The sequence below is a fragment of the Halichoerus grypus genome, chromosome 9 (assembly GCF_964656455.1).
Source record: "Halichoerus grypus chromosome 9, mHalGry1.hap1.1, whole genome shotgun sequence".
Lineage (NCBI taxonomy): Eukaryota > Metazoa > Chordata > Mammalia > Carnivora > Phocidae > Halichoerus > Halichoerus grypus.
Genome location: NC_135720.1, coordinates 20,228,283 through 20,251,437, shown reverse-complemented (window position 1 = coordinate 20,251,437; position 23,155 = coordinate 20,228,283). Strand labels below are relative to the sequence as shown.

Here is a 23,155-nt window from a genome sequence, read left to right as displayed (position 1 = left end):
ACAGAAAGAAGAGAGGTCCTTTAGAGTGAGTATAGCGTACATAGAAGCTGCTAAGGAGCACACAGAAGAAGGGAACCAAGTGACCTAAGAATGTAAAATCTGAGGGGGTAAAGAGATTCGGAGAAAGTCTTCAGACTTTTGAATATTGTAAAGCCAGCAAAGGTTTAAACCAATTTGCCCTAGAACTGGAGGGGCAGATAGGCCTCAGGTTGACATCTTGGTAATGAAACCATTTCATTCAATCCTCATAATATCTGTATGAGAAAGATTCTGTTGTTAGCTGCATTCTCTAGATGAGGAAATTCAGACCCAGAATCATTCCCGATGTCACATATCTAGTAAACTGCAGAGCAGGATTACAATACTAACTCTAACTACTGTGGCCATAATCAACCAGTATAATACAAACTTTTTGTTTCATATTTTGAGACTGAATCTTCACACAGCCAAATCCTGCCCATCTCTTTAGATTCATTTTCCTCCCCCAAACTACACTGATGCCTCCCACTCTGAATTCCACATCCCTCATTGACTGTTTAAAGTTCTTTCCCTTCAGCATATAAACATAATCAGATCTTGCTCATTTTTATAACAAGGCAACTTCTTCAACTGTTTTCCTAATTCCTTCTGCTTTTTATCAATTGTCTTGAGATGCTGCCTGTACTTTCCGTCCTCTTTTCTATTCACTTTTCTGCCTATTGTCTCCACCATGCTAAGTGATAGCCTCCTAATCCCAACACTCAACAGTCGCCATCAAACTTCACCTCATAAACTGTTTCCTCTGTAGAATCTGACACTGTTCACAAAGCCCCACCTCCACCTCTGTGGCATCTTAGACTTGGCTTCATACTTGCATCTTGCCCCTCCATCTATCTCCTTCCTATATTCCTCTTTTTTCAGCCATTCCTAAAATGCTTATGTGCCCAGAGGTTTCTGCTGTTCTTAATTTCTACCTGGGTATTTACCCCAGAGTCAGTAGCTAAGCTTCATATGGTCCTAAGGGAGCCTCCTGGAATGAATACAAATTATTTTGCATATGTACATTTTTTTCTAGGCAAAGGATTCTCTCATTCAGTATTATTTATTTCCATAAATATTTGCAGAGGATCTGCATTGTGTTAGGCACTCTTCTAGGTTCTCAAAATAAGGGAATTTTAAAAAGCAGGAAAGAATATCCAATAGAAAAAAGGCAGTCTCTTCAACAAATGGTGCTGGGAAAATTGGACAGCCACATACAGAAGAATGAAACTAGACCACTCTCTTACACCCTACACAAAGATAAACTCAAAATGGATGAAAGACCTCAGTGTAAGACAGGAATCCATCAAAATCCTAGAGGAGAACATAGGCAGTAACCTCTTCGACATCGGCCACAGCAACTTCTTTTAAGACACGTCTTTAAAGGCAAGGGAAACAAAAGGAAAAATGAACTTTTGGGACTTCATCAAAATAAAAAGCTTCTGCACAGCAAAGGAAACAATCAGCATAACTAAAAGGCAACCTTCAGAATGGGAGAAGATATTTGCAAATGACATATCTGATAAAGGGTTAGTATTTGAAATATATAAAGAACTTATAAAACTCAGCGTCCAAAAAAGAAATAATCCAGTTAAAAAAAAACTGGCAGAAGACAGGAATACACATTTTTCCAAAAGACATACAGAGATGGCTAACAGACACAGGAAAAGATGCTCAACATCACTCATCATCAGGGAAATACAAATCTAAACCACAATGAGATACCACCTTACACCAGTTAGAATGGCAAAAATTAACAAGACAGGAAACAACAATTGCACTACTAGGTATTTACCTGAAAGCTGCAATAATACTGATTCGAAGGGATACATGCACGTTCAAGTTTATAGCAGCATTATCAATAATAGCCGAAGTATGGAAAGAGTCCAAATGTCCATTGACTGATGAAAGGATAAAGATGTTTTGGTGTATATATATATAAATATATGTATATATATGCAATGGAATATTACTTAACCATAAAAAAGAATGAAATCTTGCTATTTGCAACAATGTGGATGGAGCTAAAGAGTACTATGTTAAGTGATATAAGTCAACCAGGAAAAGACAAATATCATGTGATTTCACTCATATGTGGAATTTAAGAAACAAAACAGATGAACATGGCAGGGGCAAAGAGATAGGGACAAACCAGAAAACAGACTGTGAACCATAAAGAAGAAACTGAGGGTTACTGGAGGGGAGTGAGTTGAGGTGGGTTAAATGGGTGATGGATATTAAGGAGGGCACTTGTGATGAGCACTGGGTGTTGTATGTAAGTGATGAATCACTAAATTCTATACCTGAAACTAATATTACACTGAAATTTAAATAAAAACTTGGAAAAATAAAATTTAAAAAACCTACAAAGATCCTTGTGAACTTATATTAGGCAAAAAGCTATGAACACAATAAATAAGTAAATTATACAATATATGAAAAATGATAAGGGCTACATAAAAAGTAGGACAAGGTAAAGGGGATCACAAAGGCCCAGGGGAGTGGGAAGGCAGCTGGTAAGCCTAAAATGGTAGTTAGGGTAGATTTCATTGAGAAGGTAATGGTTATTCAAAGACTTGAAAGACATGAGGATTTAGTCATGTATATAACAAGTAAAGCAGAAGGAACAGCAAGTGCAAAGGTCCTAAGGCACGAACATGCTTGAAGTGCTCAAGGAACAACAGGCGAACAAGGGGAGCATAGTAAGGAGATGAGCTCAGAAAGATGATGGTGACCCAGGTAATGCAGGGATTTTTAGATTATTGTAAGTACTTTTACTCTGAGTGAAATAAACAGCCATTGTAGCATTTTGACCTTAGAAGTTATGCTATGTGGCTTGTGTAGGAGAAGCCCTCTGGCTGGTATATTCAGTATGGAAGTAAAGTTGCAGGAGTAGAAGTAGGAGACCAATCAGGAGGCTATGGCAGTTATCTGCACAAGAGGCGGTAGTGGTTTACACAGGATGCAAATGCTGATGTGCAAGAAGTGGTCAGTTCCTATTTATGTTTGGAAGTTATACCCAACAGTATTTCCAAATAGACTGGATATAGGATATGAGAGACAAAAAAGAGTTAAGTACAACTCAAGATTGTTGACCTTAGCATCTTGAAAAATGGAGCTGCCATCACCCGAGATGAGGAACTGTGGGTAGACAATGTTGAGGGGAGACAGATGGTTGGAAGATCCATTTGGGACCTGGAGAGCTTGAAGTGTCTACTACACAACTAGGTGGAAATATTAAGCAAGCAGTTGAATATACAAGTCTGGAATTCAGAAGAACAGTCTAGACAGAAGTTATAAATTTAGGAGTCATTAGCATACACCCAGTATTTAAAGTTATGTAACAGGATGATATGACTAAGAAAATGAGTTTTGATGGGAAATAGAAAAGGACCAAAAACTGAGACCTAGGGCAATCAAATATTAAGAGGTAAGATACCAGCAAAGACAATTTAGAAGGAGGAACCAGCAATGGAGGAGAAAAACAAAGAAGGATGCCGGAAGCCAAAGGAAGTAACAAAGAGGAGGGAGTCATCAGCTATGTCAAGTGCTACAGAAAGGGACAGTGAGAGCTGAAGTGGGTTTCATGGAGGTTCCTGGTCACTTTGACAAGGGCAATTTTGGTGGAGATGAAGACCTGATTGGAGGAGGACTAAGAATGAACAGAAGAAGTGAAATTGGAATTTTGCAGCAAAGAGGAGCAAAGTGACGGTGAGAGAGAAGGTTATTTTTTTAATGGAGAACTATTTTAGTTTGTGTGTTGATGAGAATGGTTGAACAGAGAGTGGAAAATTGATGAGAAAGAGAGAGGAGATTGCTGAAGTGATGTCCTTGAGTAGGCAAGAGGACACAGGATCTAGTGCATACATATTTGGAATGTCTGGCTTTCAATATGAATGTGGAGACTTTATGGCAATGGACAAGAAAGCAGAGTATGTGTACTAGATTCTGATGGGGGGATAGAGGTGATGGAGGGATTCTGTCGATGTTTTCAGATAAATTATCCAATTATCTAATTTTCTCAGTGAAATAGAAAGCAAATTCATCTCCTGAGAATAAAGAAGGGATTAGGGGTTGTTTGGGGAAGGGGGGGTTGAGGAAATGAAAGAAGATAGAAAATAGCCATCTAGTACAATAAGAGATAAGGATATCTTATCTGATTGCCAGGTAGCACTTGAAAGACCCACCTGAAATCCAAGGTCAAGAAAGTAAAAATGAGGCCAGGCAGTGTGGTTGTGTGTTGTTGTTGTTTACAATCACAATCTGTTGCACAGGCACAGGCACTAAAAGTAGGCAAAGGATTGGACTTAATCAGGATTACTGTTTGTCAAGTACGTACAATGAAGCAAGAGGGAGCAAGAAAGTGATTAGAATGATTGACCATAAATTTAAGGTGCATAAGCAGGGATCCTGAGCATTGAAGGAGTAAGGGATAGTGAAAAAATGGTGAAATACTATTTAATGAAAAAGATGTAAACACAGGATTGTAGGTCCCGGGAGGCACAGACACATCTTTGGAGTTAGTACACTAGAGGGAATGAGTTATAAAAGTAGTGGTCAGAGAATAGGATGGATGAAATTAGGGTTTTGGAGGAGTAAGATGTATTGATAAGGACAATATCTAGGGTATGATCATGAGAGTGATCAGGTTGTCAAAGAATTTAAAACCTGCAAAATGGTGACGATCCAGGTCTCTACATCTTTTCTGCATTTACTACCCTGGCTCTAAATAGTGCATGTTTTGAGATGATGTCCTGTCTATGCATCCAGCTGAGATACTCTCTACCTGTTGGCTATCTCCATTGGGATGCAGAACAAGTACTTCAAATATAACATGCTGTGGGGTTAACTCATTGTCTTACCCTTTCCCTGTCCCCTCCAGAGAATGTGTCGTTCATCCATTCCAGCTAAGGCAGAAATCAAGGCTTAACTGGACCTCCTTCCCTAACCAGCAACATTAAAATAATTCACAATCTACATTTAAACTGTCTTCTTTCTCCAGTCCCACTCTCACAGGCTGAAATTTATACCCTCAAAATTTCAAAACTGGATTATTGAAGCAGCTTCCCAGCCTCTTTGCTATGGTTTTGTCCATTTTCAAAGCCATTATCCACATTCCTTCTGGAGTACTATTTCCTAAATGCAAACCTGCTTGAAGTGTCTCAGTGGAGACTTTATCTTGCCTTCAGGATGAAATCCATACTCCTTAGCAAAACTAGGCAGCTGCTTATCTCATGCCTGCCTGCCTCCAACCTCACATTTCACTGCTTCCCAGCACACCACGTTCACCTAGTGCTCCAGCCACACAGAATTACAGCCAACTCCTCAACTCTTTACCTTTGCAAATGTGTTTCTGTTTCCAGGAATGCTCTTCCCCATTCCACCACCTTCTTCAACTAATTATTGCTCTTTCTTTGCAGTTAACTCAATCTTGCCCCCTTCCAAAAAGCTTTCTCAGGGGTTCTTAGCCAGGTTTAGGATTTCCACCTATGTGTTCCCAAGCATCTTGTTGCTATCTACATCAAGATATTTTCCATATTGTAAATTAGTCATTTTTAATTTGTCTGCTTCTCTTCTGAATCTGAGCTCACTGAGGGCAGAACATTGGGGGGTTTTTTGGGTTTTTTTTGTTTTTTTTTTTAGTTAAACTTCCTGTAGTTCTTAACACAACGTCTGCATACATCATAGGTAAACAATATGGGCTTTCTGAATGAATGATTGGCTCCTAATTGAATCCAACCATTATGGTGGTTTAAATATCTGTTCAAATCCTGAGATCCCAGTTGCATGAAAATTCTCAAGGACAGTACTTTTCTTCTCCCAAAGTATATAGAAAAACGTTGGCAACACAAAACAAGCACTTGGTAAATACTGAACTGTGTGAGTCCTGCAGTTTTACCCTTGGTGATATAGCAGGGTCAGGACTTGCAAAATCCCCACTCAGGCCCGCTGACCTCAGGTGTATTAGAACAGAAAACAAGTGAGTGCAGTGGGCTAATATAGCACAGATAAGGTACAGTACATTGGTTCCATTCAGTTACAGCAAATATTTGCCTCTAGACTCAGTAGCTACCAGTCTGGCAACTGGACAAAATTGCTTTACTACATCAAATATAGGTGAAACTAATAAATGAGTGTATTTGATGACTGTGATCAATAACAAAGATCCCCAAAAAGAAATCTTCTATCTTTTTTCCAAATAAATTGCATGAGGTTATCATCATAATGTGATAAATTTGGCAAAAGACTCCTAAGAAGGAAAACTGCCAAACAAAAGGAAATAATCATTTTGATGTTAAACAAAGAATCACAACCTCTGACTTTGTGTAGTTGCTGAATTGCAGTAAGGCATGTTCACTTACTTAGCCAAAGGTTCTCCTCTTTCCATTGCTCCTTCTTCCAAGCCAGTTCTCAAGTGGAGCTTCAGCAGCTGCCAACATCAGCTCAGCTGACCTCCAGCACCAGCTCCCCTGTTTCTGTCTTTCTCCCGATCAAGAAGTACAGCAGGATTCCAGTGGAAGGACCAGCATAGGTTTTAAAAATCTGGGATATTCCCCCTAGATTAACAAATGGAATATATCATCAGAAACAAGAGAATGACTGAGTAATCAAATTGCAGGTTTTTAAGGCTTATTACTGTAGCTTTGTTTTACTTCACTCATCATCACTGAATTTCAGGTTAGCACGTGCCTGATGGGTTACTGTGCTAAGCGGGCACCAGGATACGTAGCAGAACACATTGAAAAAGAAGTGTGGCAAGGAAAATGTATGGCTGAGAGGCAGACAGATCTGCACTTGAATCTCAATTCTGCTTCCAGCCCAAATTATTGTGGGTCAGTTACTCAGCCTCCTTGAGCCTGAATTTTTCACTAGACTGGAGAAGAGTAACTAAGATCACACACATCATGTGCCTAATAAAGGCTTGACATAGTTGACAATTAATAAATGATACCTGTTCTCCCCAAGAGTTTACTATCCACCCGAGAGACAGAAATTTACATAACTTAGCATAATAAAATGTTATTAAATACTATTAGGCAAACCCTATGAGAGTAGAGACAAGGGAATAATTAATCCTGCTGGATGAGGTAGTAGGGAAGACCTTATAACCAGGCCTCCAGATTTTGCTGTTTGACACTAACATTGACCAATTCACCTCCATAACCATCAATGTGCTCTGGTAGCCCTGCTGTAAAAGGAAATAAATCAATCTTCCCTTCACCTCACACCACTCCCTCCAGCTTCTTGCTCATTTCTCTTAGATGGTCTCATCTAGTCCCTTGACTTTAAATACAATTTATTCCCTGATGACTCCCAAATTTATATCTTCAGCTTCATTCTCCCTCTTGAGCATCAAACTTGGACGTTCAACTGCTGATTCAACATGAACACATCGGTAGCCTTCCCAAACTTAATGGGTCTAACACAATTACTAATTCTGCCAAGCCTCCCCACAAAACAAAACAAAACAAACAAAACAAAAATACTTGCTCCTTATTTATTGTTCCCTGTCTTGTAAATGTTGATACCACAGTCATTTTGATTGCCCTTGTTCCTTCACCCAGTTTCTAATCCATCAAATCCCTGGACTCTACCTCCTTGTTCCTTTCCCTCTATCTTTACTGCAACCACCCCTGCCATCCCTCACCTAGACCCTGCGTAGCCTCCTAACCCACCTTACAGCTGCCAATTCAGGTTCACTGCTCTGTCCACAACGTTCCACTAGTCTCCCCACTTGAGTGAGGGTGCATGTTATTCTGAACCTCTTTTCTCCTAGATCCATGAGAAGTTCAAAAACAATTGAGAATATTTCTATCTCTAACAATTAAGAGGGGTAGGAGAAATTAAGAAATAATCCAAAGCAGTCATTTCTACAAACACATGTTCAAAGTAAATCAGGAATGCAGAGCCCTTTCTAAGTTATGCACCTGTCAGGAGGCACCAAAGGCTGTCCCTAGACGTATCTTTTCAAGGAAAGGTCCAGTCAGCAGAAGCTGGGAGGCCGGACCCTCCACCGACACAGAAGCAGATTGGTAAAGGGGCTGACACTCCTGCTTTCCTCCTCTAATTGCCCAGGTACTGAGAGTTTTTAAGTCTAGTACCTCATTTGTGGTCTCATGAATTCTAGAAAACAAAATCCCTCATATAGAGTCACCTGGTGTTATTTCTGCATTGAAATCTGAGACTGGAAGGCACAGATTCCATGCCTGCAAATCTGTTTCTCAAGGCTTTCTCTAATCATTAGTGCAAAGGTGCCACCCTCCCTGTAGGCCCCGTGTCCTCTGGGTGGTCACTGTCACTGGTGAAAGAGCACTGTCCTTCCTAACAGAGCCAGCATGTGACCCTGTGTCATTACTGGTGATTCATACAACCAACCTGACGTATGTTCGCGCTTCATCTCTTTGCCTCCTGTACCAGCTAGCTGATCATTTTCATACTGAAAACTGAAGCAATAGAGAAGGAATAGATGAATCTGCCTTCTTTGTCCCATTCCCCCAAGTCTGGTGAGCACCCCCCACCACCATCACCAGCTTGGATCCTGGGACAGCAGCAGCGAAAAGCCAGGCAAGGCTCCAGTTTGTAACATCAGTGTTACCATCACTTTAAAATGGACAAGGCAAAAGTTGCTTTATTAAAATTAACAACCCTCAAATAAAGCAAACACAACTCAAGGTGACACTGTCAGGGAAATCTTGCCTCTTCTAGGAGTGTTTTTTTCAACACTCCATGCACGTTAGAAATCACCTGGGGAGCTATTTTTATAAATGTACTGAGAGGTTATGATTTAATTGGTCTGAGGTAGGATGGTTCTAATAAGCTGCCACAGTAAAGAACCACCACCCTAAGTGGGTAAGTAGAAGCCTCCAGATTCTTAAAGACCCAGGGAGGGCTCCCAGGACTGCAGTGGTGACCTTTGTAACTGAGAGTACACAAATAAAGAACAAGAAAGTAACTGAAGAAACACAGCTCAATTAGCGCTGAAAACCAGTGAGGTGAGGAAGATTCATTCTACAGTTAGAAGGTCTTCATCACAATTGTGTCATGTGTTATTTTTGGTAAGTGAAATGGAGTAAAAATGCTCTGTTGTTAGTAGCTTCAATTGGGTTTTGTTTCTTCTGATGATACTTCTGGTAACTTCACTTTGACTATGTGAATTTACCTTTTCCAAAGTGACTTTGATAGGAGTAAAACTCCCTGAGTTATTTCTTTGCCTGAAGCCCTGCTTTGATGTAGTTAAGGTAGGGGGAACATCCTTTTAAATGAATTTCAAGGCTATGTCAAAAGCAGTTTAAAAGTTAGAAAAATATTGTCATAAAATTGCTAAAGTCAATAATTTTTTTAAATTTAACAGCAGCACATTGGACAGTTAAAAGTACAGCTCAGTCTGTATTGTGTGGTTCTTTGCAAGCTATTGGCTTTCTACCTAATCCTCTCAGACTGCTTCTGGAGGGGCTGTGCCATTTTGTTTTTGCCATGTCTATAACAATTCCCTCAGATGCACTGCTAAGATGTGAAGTTTGGTTGCCCACACACACTCTTGGGTCTTTATGATCACCCACTCACACACAAACCCACTGGCCTGTCCACTTAGAGACAGACGCCATTGCCCAGCAGGGGCAGTCCCTGAGTTCTCCGCAGTGGGGAGGGATTTGTATGGAGCCACCCACATTCAGCCATCTCATCCGTCTCAGAACTGTGGAAATAAATGAGCACCAACCAATGAGGAAAGCAAAGACTATTTTATTCTGAGCTTGCTACAGCAAGGGAGTCAGCCATTATCACTTGGGTTTTGGTATAGAGTCAAAGACAGGCAGAGGAGTTGGAAATTCTAAGGTGAAAAAGGTAAGGCTTCAAGCGTGCCCTGATTGGAGGCTGTTGGCACAAGGAAGCTGCAGGTGGGCTAACTAGAAGTGCTTGGTTAAGAATACATATTTGGCTTTCTCTTGTTGGTCATAAACTGGATATGGGGGCAAAAAAAAAAAATAGAATAGGGATGGTGTCAGTTATGTTTTTTAATTTTTTTTTTAAGATTTTATTTATTTATTTATTTATTTATTTATTTATTTATTTAAGAGAGAGAACACAAGCAGGAGAGAGGGGCAGAGGGAGAAGGAGACTCCCCACTGAGCAGGGAGCCCAATTGGGCTCAGTCCCAGGACCCTGAGATCATGACCTGAGCCAAAGGCAGATGCTTAACCGACTGAGCCACCCAGGTGCCCCAAGAAGGTGTCAGTTATTAATCAGGCTCTGGCTATTTGGGGCCAACTGTTACAGAACTTATTATTCAGCTTCTTGAATTGTCACTAGAGATAGAAATCTGGCTTCCTCCAAGCCTGAGTTATAGCAGGCTGTCTTCCTGGATTGTTTATTGTAGATAAGGGGTTGGTTTCCCAGGCAGGTCACTGCAGGTGGTGGATCAAAGTTCTATCTTTATATATGGTCTGGCCATGGTCCCTTTCTATATTCAGTCTCTCAGAACCAACAGAATATGGGTTATGGTGACTACTCAGTCCTCTGCTTTCCAATCTGTCCCACCTCCTGACTGCACTGATTAGCCACAAATACACTGATACTTTTACTCACTAAATATAACTTATATTTATAATGCAGAACAACTAGGGAATGGTCCAGGAGGATACTATTAGCTACTTCTTTCATTATGATCTCATATTTCTGGGTAATCCTAAGCTTTGGGTTAAAAGAAAAAGGCTTAAAAGTAGAAGCTGTCCTATGACAGACCTTTCTTTATTTGGTTTGTGCCGGGCACTGTGAGAGCTGAATACATGTTTAATAAGTACTGAGAAATAAGAAGGAAGTAGCTATGGCAAAATCAAGGTGCCTGAGCAGTATATTCCTGATTTCTCTGGATGCAAATCAGAGAGTACTCTGGCAGCTCTTCATCAAGAGCTCTGCATGGTCCCACTCTGCATTCTCTCTCTCTCTCTCTCTCTCTCTGGCTTCTGGAAGTGCCACTTACCTGTTGATGATGAGGCCCGAGCAACAATCAGCAGCCCAGGCCCCATCAAGAGGAGTATCTCACACCATATGCCTTGATTGCCCCTCTAGTTCAGCTCAAGAAGTCTGTAGCTGAAAAGAACACATAGGCCAATACATACTTAAGAGGTAAATTTCTGTCCAATTTCTTTCTTTTTTTTTTTTTAGAATATATGAATGTGGTAACAAATATCATGCCAATTAGTTTGAGGCAAATAAGAGTGTTTATTATGCTGAGATTTAGATTATCGTTGTACTTGAGATCAATTTAACCAGAGAATGGTAACCACCAACAGTACTGAATTCAAGGATGAACACTTAAATACATTCTTTCGAGGAATTTGCACAATCATGTGATCTAGACATTATTCCCATTTTGTACATAAGAAGATTTTGAGCCCCAGAAAGATCCAAGGGAACACAGCAAACAAATTGCATAGCTTTTATTTCACATACCAGGAATCCTTGCTCCCAGTTACTCATGCTGTATTAGTTTTCCAAAGAAATGTGATCAATAGGGAATCAGGAAAGCCGGGTGTGTAATTCAGTCTGAATCTAAAGGCCCAAGATCCAGGAGCATCAATGTCTGAGGCAGAAGAAGATGAATGTCCCAGCTCAAACAGAGAACAAATTTGCCCTTCTCTGCCTTTTTGTTTCCATCAAGCCCTCAGTGGAGTGCTGATGCGTACTGACAAAGTGAGAGTGATCTTTACCCAGCTCATTAATTCAAATACTATCTGTTCTAGAAACACCCTCACAGACACAACCAGAGGTAATGTTTTACCAGCTCTCTGGATATCCCGCAGCCCGTTCACATTAAAACATAAAATTAACCATAAGAGGTAATGTTTTACCAGCTCTCTGGATATCCCGCAGCCCGTTCACATTAAAACATAAAATTAACCATCACACATGTCCTGTGAGAGCAGATATTTAAAGTTGCTCCTAGGTCATTTTCACAGAATAACCAGGGGCACATGTCCTAGAGACAGCTTCACCCCTCAGAGGCCAGGGGTTTGGGCACCCAGGAAACCTTTCTCATGCCATGTAACAAACCATCCTTGGTTCCCCCCAAATGATAACACAAATTGCATTGTAATAATACCAGCATATATGATAAATTCCTTCTACACAAGCTCACAGATCACATCCTGCCTCAGGGAGCAAAGTCTTGGTACGTTTATCAAAGCTGCTGCCAAAACTGTTACTTAGGATTCAACGGTGCCACATTCTCCATGTTCATTTCAACTTTATGGCTAATATAAAATCACTTCTTGCTTTTGTTATTTTCAGTTCTCCTCCAGCCATCTCATCAGGTTGATGTTTATATATGTTTATGATGTTATCAGTATGAGATAGGGCATTTTTATTTTCTTAGCAGTTGACAGAAGCATTTATCATCAGGAGAAGAGATCCACCAATGTTCAGAAAATCATCTGAAACTCCTGGTTGAGTAGAAGCTAAGACCTTGGAGGGACTAAATGTAAGAATTTGCCCGCCAGAGGCAAGGAAGGGAAATTGTTTTCACTGGAGAGGGAAGAAGGAACTAGACAAAGACAGGAAAAGAGATAACACCCACAAGTTGTTTATAACTCCTTGTAACTTTCCTATAACACTTCAAGATAAACTAATAAAATTCTTATTGTGATTAGAACTTTTGTGGACACTGATGAAGGGTATTTTCGGTTTAGGTCTATGGGAGGAAGAACCAAGATAGTGAGCCAGACCTAGTTGTATGAACCTTGTCTTTTTAACCATGTATTCTGATGCTGTGACATCTGGTGCCTTGCCAACCCTCCCAGAATTGGCCAATTTCTAGAGACAGGAAACCACTCTCTTAGGAGCAAACTTTTCAAATGCAAACCAAGTAACGCAGAGCCCACACCTCCAACCACCTCCTTTATTGGCCTTATCCTCTGGGCCACGGTCCACCTGCTCTAATCACCTCAGACAATGAGGGACAGCTCCCATGCCCTAGAGCCTGATGAAATTGATGTGCCAATCCCAAGCCTGCTTACCCTGCCCTGCCTGTTCCTTCCCGCAGAAACCACAGTAAAGCCTCTTGCTCCCATTTCCCCTGCTTTCTCTGCTTCAGGCTGACTCTCGCGTTTCCCTGGGAGGCCCCACAAGGCTTGGCATGACTCCTCCTCTTGGGTACTGTGAGTAACTAGTTTTACAAAGGAAATTATCTCCTGATCGGTTGACCTCACTGTACCTCAACTTTTCTATTAATATGCTATGGGGTTTTTTTTTAAGATTTTATTCATTTATTTGAGAGAGAGAAAGTGAGAGAGAGAGAGCACAAGACGGGGGAAGGTCAGAGGGAGAGGCAGACTCCCCGCTGAGCAGGGAGCCTGATGTGGGGCTCAATCCCGGGACTCCAGGATCATGACCTGAGCCAAAGGCAGACGCTTAACCAACTGAGCCACCCCAGTGCCCCTAATATGCTATGTTTTAAAACACAAGTGGAAAAAGTCCAGAGGAAACCTGGTGAGAAGAGCTCGGAATTCTCAGACACTGAGCTGGGGCTGAGTCAAAATTACTTTAGTGTCTGAGAGGCAGGAAGGCCTCCCTCCTGGATACACCTTTGCCTCACGCTCAGCATTACACACCTCCCTTCTCCTCTTACCTGGTAGGAATTAGCAATCCAATAAATCAACCCTTAACAGTTTTCTTTCATAACACCAGGGATTCTCATCTATATGTGAGAATCACATAGTAGAAAGAGATCTGAAAGTACATATTTATTTTTAGCTCTGAACAAAAACAAGAATCTCCAAAGCGATGTCCCTGGTCAAGTTTGATCTGAACTGAGTGGTAAGTAAAGAATAAAACATTTTTCTCTTTAGGGAAATTTCTCTTTTTGGTAATAAGGACACACCTAACAAAATAAACATACATGACAGGAAGGGAAGAAACATGAAAAAGCAGTGTGAAAAAAATTCATCCTTTCAGAAGATCTCTTGACATCTAGCTAACCTAAGTGTTTAGGTTGTTAGAAATTCCCGTTAAGCACATCCTGAAGCTTTAAAAAAAATGTAAACACTAACATTTAAAATTATGTGTATGGCAAATCCAGAGCCCTAAAGTCACTTAGAATTATTGATAACTCAGAAGACAGGTGTATATGATAGAAATTATTTCTAATTTCTATTTAAAATAATCTATTAAAATTTAGAATAACTATAATTATGCAAAATCTGTTCCATTACAAAATAAGAATAAGCAATTCAAAGTCAGATATAAATTTTGGCCTACAAAAGACAGAACTGGCAGCCACTTTGGACTGTATGTGGGGATGTAACATTCAACACACACACACACACACACACACACACACACACACGCTCGATTTTTTTTTTATTTTAAAGGTGTGAGCAGATTCTTTGTGACCAATAAATTAAGCATGCATGAAAACAGTTTTGTGAAGAACTAAAAATAATTATTAACTGTATTTAGGAAAATATATATATTTGGTGTTGTTCTTTATTAGAACAACCTTTAATGGTAAGCCATTCTAGTAAATTAAAATACTTTGAATTATTTTTACTCAGTAAGCCAAAATTTTCTGGGACCATTTTGCATGCAAACAAACCATGTAATTTCAGCAGTAAAAATTAAAGATTTCATTAGTACTTGACCTAATTTTCCACAGATGCCTCCATATATGCCAATTGAAGGAGTCAAAGTGAGTCAGGCATCTGGGATTTTCATCTTTGTGCCCTCAGCACTGGCATCTGTCATCTTGTAGGTTCCAAACAGGTGTTTTTAATAAATGAATGAAGCAGAATTAAGAATACAACTGTAATGATAGCCATTAAATGCCAAAGATCCTCCAGAGGTATGCGCTAGACAAATTAACATCAGTTTCTCTAGGTGTGATGTATTAGAGAAGATTACGGTGCACAAAAATCCACCCAAGCCACATAGAATTCTGGTTGGCTTCTGTCCCTTGAAAGTCATAGGACATTGTATGGCAAAAATATTGAACATTTCCAAGTAACATGCACCATGTGTTAGACTTACTGTCTTTGAACACATTTATTTTTCTTTAAAAACTCAGCTTTATGAGAAGCTGGCCGTAAATAAGGCTAAGTCTTCTGAGGTAAAACAGAGTTATTTCAAAGGAATCTAGGACAAATGTACAATTCATGGAAAACAGTATCAGACTACAAAACTATAAAACACTTGATTGGAAGGAAAACAATCAGAAAGTCAAGTCTATATCTTAATAAAGATGGGGTTCCAAAGGTTCTGACCACTTTCCAACCATGAAGAACCATTAAGGATTCTCTGCTGGCCAAGTCCCACCTGGGATAAGGGCATCCTACCTTCCTGATCCCCTCTGCCATTACAAGTGTGCAGATTCACTCTTCTTCCTTTATCAAAGGCCACAGCTTGGGTTTGCGGGTAGAGTGACTCCTGGCCTTCTCCTGGCAGATAAGTGGGATTTGGGTACATGAGAGGGAAAAAAGCCTCTTCCTCTTCCCTCAAGTTCAGTGACTGAGGCCTGTGAGTTAAACTAACAAAAGACAGACTAACAGTCTGACAGAAAAGGCAACCAAATTTTATCAATACTTAAAGTTTTGTGTGCATGGGGACATCACAGAGAAGAAGTGAAAACCCAAAGGTGTGGCTGGACTCAGGGGTTGATATACCATTTTAACAAAGGGCAATGAACTGCAGAGACATGACTAGAAAAGAAAGGGGTCTGGGCTGCCAGGACTCATAAACTGTGCAAAGTGAGTAGGAAATAGAGGGCAGAGCTAATCACGGAAGATAAGAGTTACCTTAGTAAGGCTTGTCACACCGACCAGTCTCAGGGCCACCTCTGCATCTCCAGGGATAAGTGTCTCTCTCTTCGTCCCGGTGTGAGGTGGGGGGTGGGGATTTACGCCCTCTTTTCAGACAGATGGGGGGGGAGGGAAGGAAGCTCTTTTTGTGTCCGCTATTTCACAACTGCATTTAGCTCAAAATAATCAAATATGCCAAAGTGGCAAAATTCGGGGTGGCATATTCTGGACCCCTTCACAGGAATGGGTGAATAGTCACATATTACAGGTGGGGACTGCTCAAAGTCTTCTTCAGTTCTGTCTGAAATGTCCTTTGAGGTACCCGTGGAAGGGCATCTTAAGAAACTTACACGGGGGGCAGGGAGGGGGGGCGCCTGGGTGGCTCAGATGGTTTGGCATCTGCCTTCAGCTCAGGTCATGATCTCCAAGTCCTGGGACTGAGCCCTGCATCCTGCTCCCTGCTCAGCAGGGAGTCTGCTTCTTCCTCTCCCTCTGCCTCTCCCCATGCTGGGTACTCTCTCTGTCTCTCTCTCTCTCAAATGAATAAATAAAATCTTTAAAAAAAGAAAAAGAAAAAGAAACTTACACAGGGGTGCCTGAGTGGCTCAGTCGGTTGAGCGTCCAACTCTTGGTTTCTCGGTTCAGGTCATGATCTCAGGGTCCTGGGATCAAGCCCCACATCAGGCCTGTGCTCGGCAGGGAGCCTGCTTGAGATTCTCTCTCTCCCTTGCCCTCTGCCCCTCCCCCCACTCACATGTGTGCTCTCTCTCTCTCTCTCAAATAAATAAATAAATCAAAAAAAAAAAAAAGAAAGAAACTTACAAGTGAAAGCAGTATGTGGAGAAGATGCAGAAATAATGAAGTCAACTGCTAAAGCAAAGAGGTCTTACTAAAAGGCCAAATTCACCTGGAAATAAAACACTTTTTACAAAGCCAGTTAGATCCTCTTCACCTGATGTCATTTTGTAGGTAATTTAAGCCAGAGCTCCTAGCTAGATCCCTCTGGATAGTTTAAATCTTGCTTTGGATTTTTCAGCCTCTAATAATTTGCTTTTATTTTTTGTTGGTTTAATTGTGTGCTTGATTTTGTCTTTGTATTTCATTTTGCTCATTGTGTTTGTACTTCTTAGCACTTTCCATTGCTAGATTTAGATTTATGAGATTAAAGGGATGAGAAATATAGCCTTGAAAAAATATAAACAGAATGGGATGCTCTTTTTTCTTAATCATGAAAAATGAATGGTACTTAGGGTAATCAATACAGTCAAAATAAATTACTGTCAGATCAAAGAATTATCTGTGGATTCTGAAAGGTGTCTACACCAGCAAAAATATCATTATAAAATAATAGATCCAGGCTAGCGTCAACTGCCAATCCATAGAATGAAGAACATAGACTTTTGTCTAAAAAGGTCCTCGTGGAGATCATCCAAGAAAATCTCAGTTTCCACAGAATTCTACCACTCAGAAGTATTAAATGACTAGCCCAAGGCCATACAATAAATTTTGGCACGTCAGAACTAGAAAAAACAAAGTTTACTGGTTCCAAATCTCCTGCCATTTCTATTGAACCAGTATCTTTGATAATTGAATGAGGAAAAAAAAAAAAGTATTTGTTTTGTATTTGGTTTTACCTAAAAGGAGGAGCTTTTTTCAGGACATGGCTTGGAGATTTTCAAGACCACTCCCTACATCAATCTTTGTCATGTTCTTCCCCTTTATTGGGCCATATTCCCCCTACACTTCAAGAACTATGAAATTAAAAAGATAGAAATAAACATCAGGATATTTTAGTCCTTATCAAAGCTGCTCTGATGAAAATCTTTTTTTTTTAATTTTTATTGTTATGTTAATCACCATACATTACATCATTAGTTTTTGATGTAGTGTATCTCCAACGAAAATCTTAAAGGAATATTGAATGTGGGGGACCAAATGGGATCTTATGCATCTCAACTTTACCAACTTACTAAAACACTTATTTAAGAATTAACTGTAATTAATCTTCCTAATTCTGGTGTGTGTGTGTGTATATATATATATATATATATATATATATATATATATATTTTTTTTTTTTTTTTTTTTTTTTTTTTAGTAATTCCTGTAGTGGCTGAACCCCATTGAAAGGAGAAGAGAGACCAACTGCTAAGCTGGAGTTCAGTCTAACGGAGGCAAATGCAACAGGCAGAACGGAGAAAATCAGACCCAACAAGTTAACCTGCCTGATGAATGACTCACAAACGGTTCTGAGGCCCTAACCTCCGTCAGGAAGGCCACAGCAAGCTTGCTGCCTCCACACCCTTGTGGACCGCGAAACCCCACCTGCTCAATGACAGAATGAGTCACACGGCCTGGATTCTTGACTTGGTGCAGTTTGCAACCTCATTTTCCCAACAACTGAACTGCCAACATTTATTTTCTCACTATGTTAATGAAAACCATGCCGCTTGCAGCTCGCTAACGGACAGAAAATAGTTTATTGCTTCTCTGGAAAATAAATAAATAAATAACCAGTCATTAGAATTACCCGGAACAAATCGGGAAATTGTGTGGGGAAAGGGCAGGCTATAAAGCTGGGGATCCAAGTTCAGGCATAAAGTGTGCCTCAGGCAGAAAGCCTGACAAGCGTCCTGCAGTAAAATATAATAAATTGGGGGGTTTTTTGCTGCCTTATAAAAGTGATAGGTTTAATACTTCTTAAAAGCAAAAGTTGGCATGCCTATGACAGCCCCAAAGCCTTAACAGGACATTAGATGATTGATCATGTCAGAAGTCAAGGCTTGTGCTCTGACTAGCCCATGGCCACAGGTCCTCTGAAGCCTGGGCTGGGATTACCTCCGTGAGAGGAATAGTGCTTGCCAGCAGCCTACAGCCTCCCCCGTGGGCTCTTAGGAGAAGGGGTATTGACTATCGAATTTTTTCACAAAATCATGATCTCTATAGTCACAAATAAAACGACATAGAGCATTTGAAAGCTTTGGGCATATTCAATTATCTTTAGGGCTGTAAGGTTAGACAATACCACAAGAATCTTTGGTTGAAATATCATCTTTGGCATTTTCTTTCCCATTACCTCTGCATCCAATCGGTCATCCATATTACCAACCCAAAAGCCTAAATATCTCTGGAATCTATTCAGTTCTTTCCATCATCTCTGCACAGCCATTATCCTAGTCCGATCCACCATTATCTCTTACCTAGACCATGAATTTGTCTCCTTGCTTTCATTCTGATACCTTCCCGTATGTGTTAACAAAGCCTGCCATGAAATCTCAGGGGTTTATAGCACAAGTCATTTGTTTTTCTCACTCGAGGCCCGGGGGCTGGCTTAGCTCAGGTCTGTCTGTGTCTCATCCTGGGACCAGTGGCCCATGGGAGTGCAGTCTCATGACTGACACAGAAGCCAGAGGCCAAGACAAACCTTGGAAGCACACCCAGAGCCTCCACTAACGTTCCATTAGGCAATGCATGTCACATTGCCAAGCCTAACGTCCAACAGGCGTGTACGTATGCTCCCGCAATCTGGTGGGAAGGGGTACAAAGTCACAAGGTAAAAAACAAGGATCCGTTATTCCAACTGTGGAGGGAACGCAGAACTGGAAAAGATAATGCAATATACCACACTACCTATCGTCTATTCTCCCATCAAGCCAGAGAGGTTTTTTAAGTAAACAAATTTAAATAAACGTGTCACTCCCCTTCCCATACTCTTTAATGGCTGCATTACCAACTACAAAGAAGTGCCCTACAGGACCCTGCAGAAAAGGCCTCTGCTTATAGCTCCAGCCTAAATCTCTTGCCATCTTCCTCCTCCATTCTAGGCTCTAGCCATACTGAATCTCTATCCTGCCAACCTCTCTCCCACCTCGGAATTTGCTCAAGATATTCCCTCTCCCTGCCTGGAATACTTTCTCTCCCTTTCCCTTCATTGAAACTTATATCTGAAGGATGTCAGACCAACAAGACTGGGTTAGGTCCCCTTATTAAACACTAATTCCTTCTAACTCTCCTTCGTGGCATTTCCCAGTTGAAATTAATTGATACTTGGTAGTCTAATGATTGTCTCCCTTGCTAAAATGTAAGCTCCATGACTGTAGAAATAGTATTTAGTGTGTGTGGGGGGGTGTTATTTTCTTAGCTTCGGGGTTCTGTCATAATGAACACTCAAAATACACCTACACACATTCGCATACACACACACTCGCATACACACACACACACACACACACACACACATATTTCCATATGAAAAGTTTTTCCCATATGAAAAGTTTTTCTTTAATGATCTCCCCCAAGAGCAAGAACCCTCAATTTCCACAAAGGCCCGCCAACTTCACTCTCTGTCCTCTGCCCTCTATAATACTTGAATAAGCTCCCAATCAAGAGTTGAGTTTCTTTGGACTTCAAACACTTGTGAGAAAATATACCCTCAAGCATCCTCTCTGTAACTTTGATTAAGAACCCAAATAAGAAAAATATTACTGTTCATTCTCATTACAATCCTATCCATTAGTTATCAGAGACTAGGTCTCTGGTAACAGCCTTGAGGCAGGACATTGGTACATCTAATTCCAGAATACATTAAAATAAGTGGATATTTTGCCAAATCTGTCATGGTAATATGGCAAAGAAGAGTCACATCGTAGGGGCGCCTATGCGGCTCAGTTGGTTAAGCGTCTGCCTTCGGCCCCGGTCATGATCCCAGGGTCCTGGGATTGAGCCCTGCATCAGGCTCCCTGCTTGGCGGGGAGTCTGCTTCTCTCTCTCCCTCTACTCCTCCCCATGCTCGTGATCTCTCTCACTTGCGCTCTCTCTCAAATAAATAAAATCTTTAAAAAAAAAAAAAAATGACTTACATCGTAGCAGAACCTACCTAAAATCCAATGTGATTCCCCAATGATCTCTCTTTTCTCCCCTAAAAGCCTCTTCCTTGAAGACACCTCATTTGTCTTCCATCTGTTGCATTCTGCTGCCTTTAAAAATCCTTTTTTTATTCTCCTAAGAGCTAAATTCAGCTCACACTCACTTTGCTTGTTCTACTCAGTAAATCAAAAGTCTGGTACATAGCCTGCACTAGGCAGCCTCCGAACCCCACCCTAAATAGAATTGTCAGAGTAGTCACCAAATAAAATAAGGTTTTTCCTAGAGGAAAATGTTACTGTTAAGAAAATATGGTTTCGGGGCGCCTGGGTGGCTCAGTCGTTAAGCGTCTGCCTTCGGCTCAGGTCATGATCCCAGGGTCCTGGGATCGAGCCCCGCATCGGGCTCCCTGCTCCACGGGAAGCCTGCTTCTCCCTCTCCCACTCCCCCTGCTTGTGTTCCTTCTCTCGCTGTGTTTCTCTCTGTCAAATAAATAAATAAAATCTTTAAAAAAAAAAAAAAATATGGTTTCTCCACACTAGTATGCATCCTTCGAAGACCAATTTAAATGCCATCTCCTTCAGAAACCTCCTCTGATTCAACTAAATGGATAGACTCTTTCATATCCAAACTTCTGTGCAGTGGGTTGAATAATAAACCCTGTAAACTTATATTAAGAATTTTTACTTTGTGGCGCCTGGCTGGCTCAGCCGGTTAAGTGTCCAACTCTTGATTTCAGCTCAGGTCATGATCTCAGGGTCATGAGATCGAGCCCTGTATCAGGCTCACGCTGGGCGTGGAGCCTGCTTAAGATTCTCTCTCTCCCTCTCCCTCTGTCCCTCCCCTGCTCCCTCTCTAAAAAAAAAAAAAAAATTTACTGTGTAAACTACATTGAGGACTAGAGAAACCCTACCTGACAGGCACCTCCCTAAATATTACTTTTAGTTCTTTCTTGCTATTGTACCTGAAAATTCTTTAAAAATATGAATGATGTGGGCAAAATTACACAGCAAGAGGTCATAACCCCAATAAATGATGAAAACACATGTGTTATAACACAGACACTAAGATTCTTCTCCACCCTGCTCAATTCTTTAGATGTTATTATCTGTTACATTTAAAGAAGACAAAAGGCAATTTTATTTCAAATGCCATCCTTATTTTTGGTTTAAAATTTACAAGCCTGCTTGTCATTGCAAAACAGTATAATGCAATATGACACTGTTTTGAAGAGTTAGAATCCTAACATTGTTTTTATAATTTAAATAAGGTATTTTATCTGCAGTGATGTAATTCCGTGTCAGAATCTTACTTAACGTACAGTTGGCTCCAGACCCAAGTAATTGGAACAGGGTATTCATGAGGCAAAACTGAGCAAAAGAGCTCAGAGCAAGGGAATATTTTACTCTTCATATTCACTGACAATAAATTGTCACACTCTTTAGTTCCTTGCCAAAAAAAAATTTTTTTTAAATCCTAACATTGGAAACACTGATATTACAAAACATTCCCAAGGAACATGATGGAAATCTATCCATTATGGTAATGGAGCTGAGCATAGGAAAATTGCTAAGGGAAATTGCATCTGGATAAGCTGTCCCAGATGGTGCCTTATGATGAGCAGCCTGCCCTTCCTAGCATAAACTTATGGTTACAGGGTCCTCCATCCCAGAGTGAGAGTATGTGCGACATAATAGTGTTAGGAAATTTTGCAAAGCCATATGGCCCTGTTTCTCTGCTGCTACCTCAGGTACTGTGTACTTCGATATTCTCCATCACCTGCCCAGACATGATCTATAATATGCAGGTAAAAGCTGTTGGGAGTTAAAATGACTCCAGGAGACTTCTAACCAGAGTTAATGTGAATTTCCCTTTATTCATACACTGTAGAGTCCAGTACAACAAAAAGCACATAAATTGGTAAATGCATTTATAGCTTTCAACCCCCAAGTCAGAGAATCCCCTAAATACCTTCAATGCTTGTGGTTCTGTGTGAGTGAAGAGATTTCGTGTCTTTAAGTCAAATGTCCCTGGCAGAAGTCCAAGTAAAACATGGTGTGATAAAATCTGATTTTGACTTTTTAGCAATATAACAGGTTATACAACTCAAATGACTTTTCTGAATAAGACAGATAAACTATTTTCTTAGGAATCATTTTAAATGCACTGTTGAACTAGCACACACAAAAAATAAGGAATCTAAAGATCCTAAAAATTAAGGGTAAGAGTAACTAAGGGAGTTAAGTAAATACCAAGACTGGCTTTTGCCCCAAAGATTTTTGCTGAATGATGGAAAGCTAAGCTTCCGATTTGTTAGCTTCTTTGTACATGAGGGGAGGTAGAAAAAGTCTAGTGCCCGCTGAAGATGGGGAAGCTAAAAGGAGACCACGTATAAAGCAGGGACCCTAATGACACTAAAGAAAAAAGTAAGGAAATTTGCCTGTCTTGATTATGACCCTGGATGAAAAAAACTTACCCTGAGAATT

General features: G+C 40.5%; 1 protein-coding gene across 1 annotated transcript in view; it reads right to left on the bottom strand.

Annotated features, from left to right (window-relative positions):
- Positions 1-23,155, bottom strand: part of EPM2A (EPM2A glucan phosphatase, laforin) — a 191,888-nt gene that overhangs the window by 7,739 nt on the left and 160,994 nt on the right. The window contains exon 5 of the mRNA XM_078054614.1: positions 6,381-6,575. Within this exon, the coding sequence (XP_077910740.1) occupies positions 6,510-6,575 (66 nt within the window). The 3' untranslated portion in view covers positions 6,381-6,509. The remainder of the gene's footprint in view (positions 1-6,380; positions 6,576-23,155) is intronic.